This window comes from Piliocolobus tephrosceles, chromosome 12 (genome assembly GCF_002776525.5).
Source record: "Piliocolobus tephrosceles isolate RC106 chromosome 12, ASM277652v3, whole genome shotgun sequence".
Classification (NCBI taxonomy): domain Eukaryota; kingdom Metazoa; phylum Chordata; class Mammalia; order Primates; family Cercopithecidae; genus Piliocolobus; species Piliocolobus tephrosceles.
This window is the reverse complement of record NC_045445.1, coordinates 99,915,719-99,926,673: the sequence shown is the minus strand read 5'-3', so window position 1 is coordinate 99,926,673 and position 10,955 is coordinate 99,915,719. Positions and strand designations below refer to the sequence as shown.

The 10,955-nt window shown below is 55.9% G+C and overlaps 2 protein-coding genes across 2 annotated transcripts; one reads left to right on the top strand and one right to left on the bottom strand.

Annotated features, from left to right (window-relative positions):
- Nucleotides 1-534: 534 nt before the first annotated feature.
- On the top strand, nt 535-5,343 carry PCSK1N (proprotein convertase subtilisin/kexin type 1 inhibitor). The gene is made up of 3 exons (XM_023201960.1): nt 535-748; nt 4,095-4,567; nt 4,982-5,343. The coding sequence occupies exons 1-3, from the start codon at nt 635-637 to the stop codon at nt 5,175-5,177; spliced, it is 783 nt and encodes a 260-aa protein (XP_023057728.1). The 5' UTR covers nt 535-634; the 3' UTR covers nt 5,178-5,343.
- A 1,090-nt stretch (nt 5,344-6,433) lies between these two features.
- On the bottom strand, nt 6,434-10,399 carry ERAS (ES cell expressed Ras). Its single transcript, XM_023201925.1, has 2 exons — nt 9,859-10,399; nt 6,434-7,343 (listed from the first exon to the last, which is right to left on the bottom strand). The coding sequence occupies exon 2, from the start codon at nt 7,298-7,300 to the stop codon at nt 6,599-6,601; it is 702 nt and encodes a 233-aa protein (XP_023057693.1). The 5' UTR covers nt 7,301-7,343; nt 9,859-10,399; the 3' UTR covers nt 6,434-6,598.
- Nucleotides 10,400-10,955: the final 556 nt, after the last annotated feature.

The window sequence follows — 10,955 nt, the reverse complement described above, 5'->3', positions numbered from 1 at the left end:
AAAAAAAAAAAGAGAAAGAGACAGGGAGAGAATGGAAGGGGGCATTTATTGAGCTCCTACTGAATGTCATTCTAAACCTCCAAGGTCACTCTGAGGGAGGCTGTCAGTAGTAACCCCTTTAGGCCTCTGAGAGCCTGAGCCTTAGAATGGCGAACTGAGCTGTCCATGGTCACATCACCTAGATTGAAACCATCTCCCTCCGCGCGGGCCGGGCCCACTGCGGGTGATCCATTGACTATTTATCTAATGAACAAACTAAAGTCCATCTCCTCCCCAAGGAAGAGAGATGAGGACCAGACCCCCATTCCACTCCACTGAGTCCATTTTTCTTGCCTGTTTTCCTGTCTGCCAAGGTAACTGTAAGGTCGGTTGCCCCAGCAACTGCCCTCCCACTGCCATGGCAACCGCCAGCTCTCCACCTTGCCCTTTGGGCATCTCCATGGCGACGGGAGGTCTGGAGGGGCTGCCAGTTCCCCGAGGCTGCGCCTGCGTCTGGTGGGGGGGGGGGGGGTTCGGGGGGGGGCCTGGTTCCGGGCGTGCGCAGCCGCAGAGCGCCGCAGCCTCGCCAGCTCGCCCCGGCACTGCGCACTTGCCAGCCAGTCCGCCCGTCCGGAGCCCGGCTCGCTGGGGCAGCATGGCGGGGTCGCCGCTGCTCTGGGGGCCGCGGGCCGGGGGCGTCGGCCTTTTGGTGCTGCTGCTGCTGGGTCTCTTTCAGCCGCCCCCCGCGCTCTGCGCGCGGCCGGTAAAGGTGCGACTCCAGTCCGGCGCGGGGTGGGGTTGGGGGAGGATGCCACCGGCGAGGGTTGGAGTTGGGGCTGCGCCACCTCACCCTCGCCCGAGCCGGCTCCCGGTACGTGCGGAGAGATCGACGAGGGTGGCCTGGGCTCCGGCCGCCGGTCCGCGCCCAAGCCACGCCGGCACACCTGAGACCTGACTCGGTTTCTGCCTGTGCGGATGGCGTTATCCCGGGCGCCGCCGGTAACCTCGCCCTGCCCACCTTTCCGCGCCCGGTGCCTGTGACGCTCTCCATGGCACTAAGGCGCTTTAAGAAAGGGCGCGCGCGCATCGGTGTGTGTGCGTGTGATGTGAGGACAGCGGTGTGGAGGTGTCGTGTCCTTGAAAGTGTGTATTCTTTGGTTTGAGCGCTTCCAAGTGTCCTACAAAGGTGCCGTGGTGCGTCTGGGTGTGTAGTGTGCGTGATACCGGGATACTTCTATGCGCGATTCTTTTGTGGGCCCGATTGTTTTCTCAGTGACACCGTGTGTATATTTGTGAATCCTTATATGTGTGTTGGCATGGCCTAGGGGCGTCTCTCTCTCTCTCACTCTCTGTGATTTCGTTTTTGTTTGAGAGGGAGTGGTCTTCGCATCTCCGTGTGCACATTCCGTAGTGGTTCTGTTGGACCAAGTGCCTGGGATTTCATTTGCATGTTCCTGAGACTGTTTCTCTCTGTTTCTTTGTGGAGCTGTGTCATCCTGAGGAGAGGAGCCATGATGTCTCTCTGCTGCATTGTGTCTTTAAGGATGGTGCATGTCCTTGCACCTGGGTGGCTTGGCGAGTGTAACTGCAGGGGCAGCTGCGGATGTGAACGTGTGCAGGTCCTTACATGTGACTGTGGCAGTGTTGGGCTGTATATGTGACATCTCCAGGCCTGTCAGTCCTCATAATGTGTGTGAGGCTGTGATTGCTGGTGAGTGTGACACCCCGGGGTGACTGAGGAGTGGTAGGCGCCAAGCAAGGGCACTTGCAGAGGCATCCTCCTCTAGCTCTTCAATACTGTCTGCATCAAAGATGGGAATTAAAAAAAAAACTGTTACCTTATATCCGTGTAACAATGTGTTTAATATATATGTACAATGTAAAGAATGATGACAAAATAACTCCCCCGTGTAGCAGTCACTCCAGCTGAATAAATAGAGCTTGACCAAGAGTTAGAAGCCCCTGTGTGCCCCTCCCCATGGCAGCCCCTGTTCCCGCACAGTCCATATTCTATGTTTTCTGTCCATTGATCCCTTACTTCCTTACTTTTGTTTGTAGCTTATCACATATGTGTAGCTCTCAAAACAATCCATTGTTTAGTTTTTCCTGCTTTTTGAACATCATTGAAATGGAATCATACTGGGTGACTGGTTCCTCGTAGTCACTAGGGGTCACTAGGAAGTCCTCAGGGTGTCTAGTGGTCTCAGGCAGTCTGCAGTGAAATTCTGGAACTTGGCTTTTTTTTTTTTTTTTTCTTGGCTCTGCTTTGGTTGCGAGATTCATCCAAGTTTATGCTTGGTGGCTATAATTCATTTATTTGTATTACTGCATAACATTATATCCTATGAGGACATCATGATTTATATATGTGTTCTCAATTTGTCGGTGGACATTGGATTGTTTCCAGGCTTTTCTTTCTCCCCTGCCCTTTTATACTATTACAAACAGTGCTGCCGTCATCTGTCATGAACTTGTGACCAGTAGTGTATGTGCCAAAGCTACTCTGGGGCATAACATCCCAGGAGTGGGTCATAGGATATGTGCATCTTTTTAGATATTGTCAAACCGCTCTTCAAAATTACTTTGCCAGTTTAATTTTCACCAGCATAGTGTGAGAGTTCCCATTTTTCTGCATTCATATCAACGCTTTGTATTATCAGACTTTTTGATTTGGGTCAATCTTTTGGTTATATTATGCATAGTATCTCACTGGCATTTTAACTTGCTTTCCCCTGATTACTAATGAGGTTTTAAATTTTATTTTATGTTTGTTAGAGACAGCATCTTCCTCTGTCATGCACGCTGGAGTGCAGTGGTGCAATCTGGGCTCACTGCAACCTTGAGCTTCTGGACTCAGGTGATCCTCCCACTTCATCTTCCCAAGTAGCTGGGACTATGGGCGTGTGCCTCGCTCATGTTTTTGGTTTTATTTTTTGTAGAGACAGGGTCTCGCTATGTTGACCAGGCTGGTCTCAAACTCCTGGCCTCAAGCGATCTTCCTGCGTTGGCCTCCCAAAGTGCTGAGATTACAGGCATGAACCACTACACCTGGCCCAATTTTTCATGTTTAGTAATCATTTTTGTGAAATAGGTGATCATGTATTTTTTCTATTTCTGTATGAGTTTTTCTCTTACTACTGTTTAGGAATTCTCTGTATCTTCTGTGTACTACTCTTTTTTTTTTTTTTTTTTGAGACGGAGTCTCGCTGTGTTGCCCAGGCTGGAGTGCAGTGGCCCCGATCTTGGCTCACTGCAAGCTCCCCTTCCCAGGTTCACGCCATTCTCCTGCCTCAGCCTCCTAAGTAGCTGGGACTACAGGCGCCCACCACTACGCCCAGCTAATTTTTTTGTATTTTTAGTAGAGACCGGCTGTCACCGTGTTAGCCAGGATGGTCTCGATCGCCTGACCTTGTGATCTGCCCGTCTCGGCCTCCCAAAGTTCTGGGATTACAGGTGTGAACCACAGTGCCCGGCCCCTGTGTACTACTCTTTTATTGGCTATTTGTGTTGCAGGCATCACTCCTTTTAAACATATTTATATGTGTCCTGTATGTTTCTTTTTCAAACCTTCACAGTCATTTTTATGATCTTTTATTCCTTGCTCAGATTATTGGTACCCTCTTTTATTTCTTTAAACTTGTGGAAATTGTTTCAAAACTGCTTGAACTGAAAATTTATTATTGGGTAATTTACTCTACAGATGAACTTGTACACATGCCAAATGGTATATGAACAAGTTTATTCATATAGTTCCTATTGTCCACAATATTAAATATGGAAAAATCTGTAACTGTCATATCTACCATCACTACTCTTATAAAGAAACTCGGTCCCCAGGAGTGGGGGTGGGGAGGGAGGAATTATGAGAGTCACCAAGGGATCACTGGCGCGCTGTGGGGCGGGGTGCGGGGTGTCTGGGGATCTTAGGTGGCCTTAAGTGTGTTTGGAGATATTTGGTGGTTTCCAGTGGCCTTAGGGGAGTCCAGGTATATTTGGATGGTCACGGTGCTTTCGGTGGCATCTGGGATGCTTGAGGCCCACGGAGCTTCCCGGGCTGGGGTCCCTGGCTCGACAGACGCTGACAAACTCTTTTTTCACACCTCATTTTCTCTCAGGAGCCCCGCGGCCTAAGCGCAGCGTCGCCGCCCTTGGCTGAGACTGGCGCTCCCCGCCGCTTCCGGCGGTCAGTGCCCCGAGGTGAGGCGGCGGGGGCGGTGCAGGAGCTGGCGCGGGCTCTGGCGCATCTGCTGGAGGCGGAACGTCAGGAGCGGGCGCGGGCCGAGGCGCAGGAGGCTGAGGATCAGCAGGCGCGCGTCCTGGCGCAGCTGCTGCGTGTTTGGGGCGGCCCCCGAAACTCTGACCCGGCTCTGGGCCTGGACGACGACCCCGACGCGCCTGCAGCGCAGCTAGCTCGCGCTCTGCTCCGCGCCCGCCTTGACCCTGCCGCCCTTGCAGCCCAGCTTGTCCCCGCGCCTGTCCCCGCCGCAGCGCTCCGACCCCGGCCCCCAGTCTACGACGACGGCCCGGCGGGCCCAGATGCCGAGGAGGCAGGCGACGAGACACCCGACGTGGACCCCGAGCTGCTGAGGTGCCCGGCAGGGGTGGGGAGGGGTCGGGTGCTTCCGTCCGGGGAGGTCGAGGGAGAGGAACTGGGACGCCTGCTTCTCCCGTGGAGTGCAGACCTCTAAGTCCTGGGGCCCTAAGAGGGAGTGAGGTCCTGGATCCAGGGAGTCGGGGCAAGGATGCCTGGCTGAGTACTCAGTGGGGGAAGTGGACCCCAGGTCCTGGAAAGGGGAGAGGGAGGCAGGGAAGCCACCGTTTCTGGGATGAAAGGCGGCGACGGCTGTCTCCTGAAAGCCGTGGGCTGAGGACGCCTCCTTGGGGAGGGAATCTGTCCCCAGGCAGTATGTGGTTGTGGATCCTGCCTTCTGGGCCTCGGGGGTGGGGCCAGGGAATGCCCCACCGCGGACGCAGCCTCACTGCATTGCGTTCGGCCCTGCAGGTACTTGCTGGGACGGATTCTTGCCGGAAGCGCGGACTCCGAGGGGGTGGCAGCCCCGCGCCGCCTCCGCCGTGCCGCCGACCAGGATGTGGGCTCCGACGTGCCCCCTGAGGGCGTGCTGGGGGCACTGCTGCGCGTGAAACGCCTAGAGACCCCGGCGCCCCAGCTGCCTGCACGCCGCCTCTTGCCACCCTGAGCACAGCCCGGATCCCTTGCACCCTGGGACCCAGGAGTGCCCCTGCCATCCCGCCACCAGGACTGCTCCCGGCCAGCACATCCAGAGCAACTTACCCCGGCCAACCAGCCCTCCCACCCGAGGATCCCTACCCTCTGGCCCCACAATAAACATGATCTGAAGCAGCTCTGTGCTTGTCTGTGTGAGTGGCAGTTTCTAGGGGCTGGTGGTGCCCACGGTGGTGGTTGCCCTTAGACCAGGGGAGAGGAGCTCCTACCCTGGGTCCTGCACTTTAGAGCAATCACCTGCTCAGTCTGTCTCTCCTAGAGGTGGAGGGGAAGGCATCAACATGGACAATGGCAGTGCCCACGCGGATCTTGTGTCCCCCTTTTAGGCCTCACTTGGGTATGGGGATCCCAGGCTTTCAGGCCACTTTCAGGGCCTGCACCATCATCTTCCAAGGGACCATCCTCTTGAGGGCCAAGGGGTGGCTTTGTGGGGCACGTGAGTAGAGCTTGAGGTGCTGGCTGGGATGTCACAGGCACACATGAACACCTGATGCGGGGGAGAGAACGGGAGAGGGCTTCTCGCTGGGGAAGGGGAGGTCCCAATACAGGCACACCCTTTGGCAGACAGGCACATTCTGGCAGGGAACTCTGAGAAGGCTGAGAAATTGGAGCCTGGATATCCAGGTCACTAAGAAAGTGTACTTGCCAAAGTAGGATAGGGTGTATTTCCTTTGCTTTGTAAAGCTTGATTTGCAATGTCTGTTTACCTATTTAGTTATGTAGTGTAGAGGCCTACCTGTACTCTTGCTCCAGGCCCTGGAGATACTGAGGGTTGCTGTGGCGGCAGCTGATTTGTGGCCATGGCCTTTGCACTGGCTAGTCCCTCTACCTTTGGATATCTTCAAGTTTTTGTCCAGATGTCACCTACTCTCTAGAAGGCTTTCCTGGACCTGTCACTCTATTCCTTCACCTGCCTTTAACATGTAGCCTTTATCACTATCTAGCCTGATGCCATATCTATAAGGGCAGGGATTTTTAAGTGTCTTGTTTGCCTCTACCTCCCTTGTATCTAAAGCGGAGCCTGGCACACAGTGGGCTCCCCCTGAATTTCTTCAATGAAAGAATTCTTACAACTCAAGTAACATTGTACCCAGTCTCACTCTCACCCACACAACACTCAGCCTGGAGGCAGCTTTGAAACCAAAAACACCATTTATTTAATTTTGCACAAAATCTCTCAACTTGACATAACAAAAGCAACGTTAGGCACTCCCATGTTACCAAAAAGCCCCTCACCAAGTGAAAACAAGAGAGGTGTCCATCTTTCCCTAGTATACTGAATGTGTCCCTCAAAGCTAATTGCTTCAGGGGTCTCATGTCAAATAAACAATCACCCTGGCCTGGGGGGAGGTCTACATTTCTTGGCCAAGACCTTCAGGCCACAGAGCAGCCACAGTGGCAGGTGGCCTTCTGGTGCCGGGCCTTCTCCCTACAGGACCTTGCCATGGGCTCCTTGGCCATGGCCTCCTGGACCCTCTGGATCTCATGGACCAGCAGGGAAAAGGCCTCCTCCACGCCTTGCCGTGTTTTGGCTGAGGTCTCCACGAAGTGGGCCCCCCAGCTGTGTGCAAGGGCTGCAGCAGCGGCATGAGCATCTCCAGCGGTGGTCACAAGGTCACACTTGTTGCCTACGAGGACGAGGGGCTGGGCGGGGTGAGGGCCCCAGGTGGCCCATATCTGCTGCAGCTGGATCAGAGACGAGGGGTCATCGAGAGCGAAGACGCCCAGCACACCATCACAGACAGCCAGGCACTGGTCACGCAGGGCCCTATGGATGGCCTGCCCTGCTGTGTCCAGCACATTCAGAATGCAGTCCCCACTGTCCAGGGTCAACTCCTTCCAGTAGGAATCCTGGATGGTGGGGTCGTGGTCCTCCACGAAGCACTGGTGGTTCAGCTGGATGGTCAGCGCACTCTTGCCCACGCCACTCGCACCCACCACCACAGCCTTGTACTCAGGCAGCTGCCTGCCAACATCCCTGCAGCGTGCCTGTGCCCGGCGGGTTTCCCCCTGGAAGGAAGGGCTCCATGTGGCCAGGCCCAGGTCGAAGGTGCCAGGCTTTGTTGGCAGCTCCATGACCCCAGCAGGCAGCTCAGGGAAGAGACGTGGGCAGCGGGCTCTGCAAGTGGGAAGAAAAGAAGCAAGACAACAGGCAATACATTAGGGGAGACCATGTGAGGGCAAGGAGACAGTGGGGTGTCATTATTTTAACATTTACCGAGTGCCTATTGTGTGCTGATCACCTTCCAATTTGCGTGCTATATATATATGATTTATGTTGTTTTCTCCCTGCCCCACGTTCCCCCCATCTCTCCTTCCCTCCTCACACGAACCAACAACTGTGAAGTCTAGATTTCCCAAACAGCTTTATCCAGATGTAATTTACATCCCATCAAGTTCAGCCAGCTAGGGTCCAATTTAACGGGTTTTAGCATATTCATGAAGTTGTGCAACTATCACCATAACTAAATTTTAGAACATTTTCCTCACCCCGAAGAGAATGCCTATGCCCATTAGCAGTTCCTCCCTATGATGGAGGGAGTGCAGGATTTTGCCGGTTTGGGTCACCATTGAACCCCAGCCCAGCACAGTGCCTGCCACACAGTAGGGACTCAACATTCCCACCCCCAGAAGGTTTATGTTCTAAAAGGCAGAGGCAGGTAAGACAATAACCCAAATAAATATGTCAATTACGTGGTCTGTTAGCCATTATCATTAGAATGTTGTCTTTATTAATTATTCAACATACATTTATTGGGAACCTACTGTGTGGCAAGGACATAGAGGTGGGCAATAAACAGACAACAAACTGTAGCCCCCATGAAGGTTATATTTGGTCGGGGTGAGAGACAACAAACTAGGTAAAAAAGTGGACCGGGTGCAAAGGCTCACACCTGTAATCCCAGCACTTTGGGAGGCTGAGTTGGGTGGATCACCTGAGGTCAGGAGTTTGAGACCAGCCTGCCCAACATGGTGAAACCCCGTCTCTAGTAAAAATACAAAAAATTAGCCGGGCGTGGTGGCGGATGCCTGTAATCCCAGCTACTCCGGAGGCTGAGGCAGGAGAATGGCGAGAACCCGGGAGGCGGAGCTTGCAGTGAGCTGAGATCCGGCCACTGCACTCCAGCCTGGGCGACAAGAGCAAAACTCCATCTCAAAAAAAAAAAAAAGTGAACTATATGTCAGTAGCAGGTGATAAGCATGCAGAAGGTGCTTAGTTCGTGCCAGGCTTTTAAATTATAATTTAATCTCCATTCATTAATTCAAGAATCTTCCTTCGTGCCAGGCATTGTGGTATGGCAGTTAACAAAACAGACCCCAGTCCCTGCCCTTGTGAGGATTAGATTCTGGCAGAGAGAAAGAGACAATAACAAGATAAGGAACAAGGAAGTTGCGTGTTCGAAGAGGATGGGCACACGGCAGGTGGTCAATTAGTGTTAGTTATTAGCAGCACATCCCCATTCACTCAGTGAATGCCCCTCGGTGTCCTTGGGCTCAGGAAGTGCCCCGCTTAGTGCATCCTAATGGCTGTTGCCACGACTCCCCTCCGAAAGCCTGGAGCAGCGGCAGTTTGGGGGCAGATGGTGGCTTCGAGGTTTGGTGGAGTTGGAGATCCGGAGGTCGGGGTCGGGGCAAGGTCCCAAATGGGGATGCAGCCTCGGCGTCCTCAGCTCTGAGGGATCCCTGGGAATAGTCACTGGAGACGCTGGCCCAGAAGGAGCGGGGGCGGGATGAAGAGAGCAGGAAGCGGAGGATGGAGCTTGGGGGTCCCCGACGGTTGGGGACAGGAAGAAGACCTGGAGGACTGCGGGGAGGGGCGAGGCAGCGGCGCACGTGGAGGGAGAGGTCTGCTTCTGGGGGTCCTGTAGGGGTGCCCGGCCATCTTTAGGGATGGGTCAGAAGGCAGAGGCGGGGTCGAGGCTGCCTCTTAAGTCGGGGTCCAAGCGGCTGGAGTCTGGGGGCGCCGACGGTGAGGAAGGGGAGCCCGGGGACTGGCCGAGTGGCCGAGCGCAGCTCCCGCCCCAGCTGCCTGGCGGGACCGGCCACACTCGCCCAGTTCCCTCGACGCGCAGGGAGGCCGCGGCCCTGGTCCTCACGGCCCCACTCCCGGGAGGGAGCCGCGAGGCGCAGAGGCACGTGCCAAGGGCACTGGCCCAGGGTCTCAGCCCGCGGGAAGCGCCGGGGATGGGGGGCTCGGTCCTCTCAAGTGGCGCGGAGCCCCCGGTGGGTCCCCTGGGCTCCTGGCGGTGGCCGCATGCTCAGAGCCGCCGGGACCAGGTTGGGGGGCTTCGTCCAGCTCACCGAGGCCGGCGCGCTAAGGAGCCGGGATCTGGGGTCAGGGCGGCCTCGCCAGGTCGCGCTTTCCTGGACGAGGCCCGGCGAGGTGCAAAGCTCGGAGTGCAGAGGGGTCCCCGAAACCAGGGCTGCACTTCGGGCTCGGTGTGAGCAGTGTCGCCCAGGCATCCTGTCAAGACCCATTCCGACTCCAGCCCAGCGCCAACACCCCTCCCGGCAGGCCGAGTGAGGGACCGCTCGCCCGGGAGAAGGCTTGGCGCTTGGGGGAGAGTCCCCTAAAGCCGGCGCGAGGATACCCCCAGGCCTGGCGGGGCCGGGGGCACCGGTGCGTCGCTCACCTGTGTCCGTGGGGAGGCGGGCGCGCTGGGACGCTCTGACAGGCCTGGCAGGGGTCTACGCTTGATCCCCAGGGGCCCCCCGGCGGCGAGTGGGGGAGTGGACATGCGCAGCTGCCCTCCCTCGGCTCCTCAGGCTGCCCACCCCCCTGCGCCGAGCCCCTGCCCCTGCCACTGCCCCGCCCCTGCCCCTACCATTGCCCCAGGGAAGTAGGGGGTCGTGCCCCCAGGTGGCTTGTGCACAGGTATGTGGGTGCCACAGCGGCCTCTAGGGGTGCGCGGACGGCGGCCAAACCTCCCTGTGTGTCCCCTACAGCACCTCTCCCTTGCTTTCCTGTTGGTGGTGTGTGTGTGTGAGAGAGTTGGGGGTCAGATTTTGACCAAGATGGCCTGACTTTGGGAACCGTTTTGTGGGAAGCTCTTTGAGGCCACAGAGCCTGTGCTGCCTCGGCTCCGTTTTTTGGTAGCTCTGGAGAAAAGTGGAGAGTGACAGAGGAGAGGTCATTCTGTCAGAGAAGAAAGCCCCTGATCAGAGGCGGCTGCCTGTCAAAGCTACACATTTCCCAGGCTCCCTTGCAGCTATGGCAACCACATGCACAGTCCTGATCAATGAGAGGGCAGCAGAGGTGGGGCATCCAGAGGGCTCTTAAAACAGGGCAGCCCCTGGCCCAGGAGCAGTGGCTCACACCTGTAATCCCAGCACTTTGGGAGGCCGAGGCGGGTGGATCATGAGGTCAGGAGTTCGAGACCAGCCTGCCCAACATGGCGAAACCCCATCTCTACTAAAAATACAAAAATTAGCCAGGTGTGGTGGTGGGCGCCTGTAATCCCAGCTACTCAGGAGGCTGAGGAAGGAGAATTACTTGAACCTGGGAGGCAGAGGCTGCAGTGAGCCGAGATTGTGCCACTGCACTCCAGCCTGGGCGACAAGAGCAAGACTCCATCTCAAAAAACAAAACAAAACAAAAACGGGGCAGCCCTGGCCCTTCCCCATCCTTCCTCTTCTTGACTCAGTAAGGCTGTGGTGGTCAGCTCGGAATCATAAGGTGGCCATGAAGACAAGTCCTGGAAACCTCAGCTCCTACTCCCTTGAGCTGCCA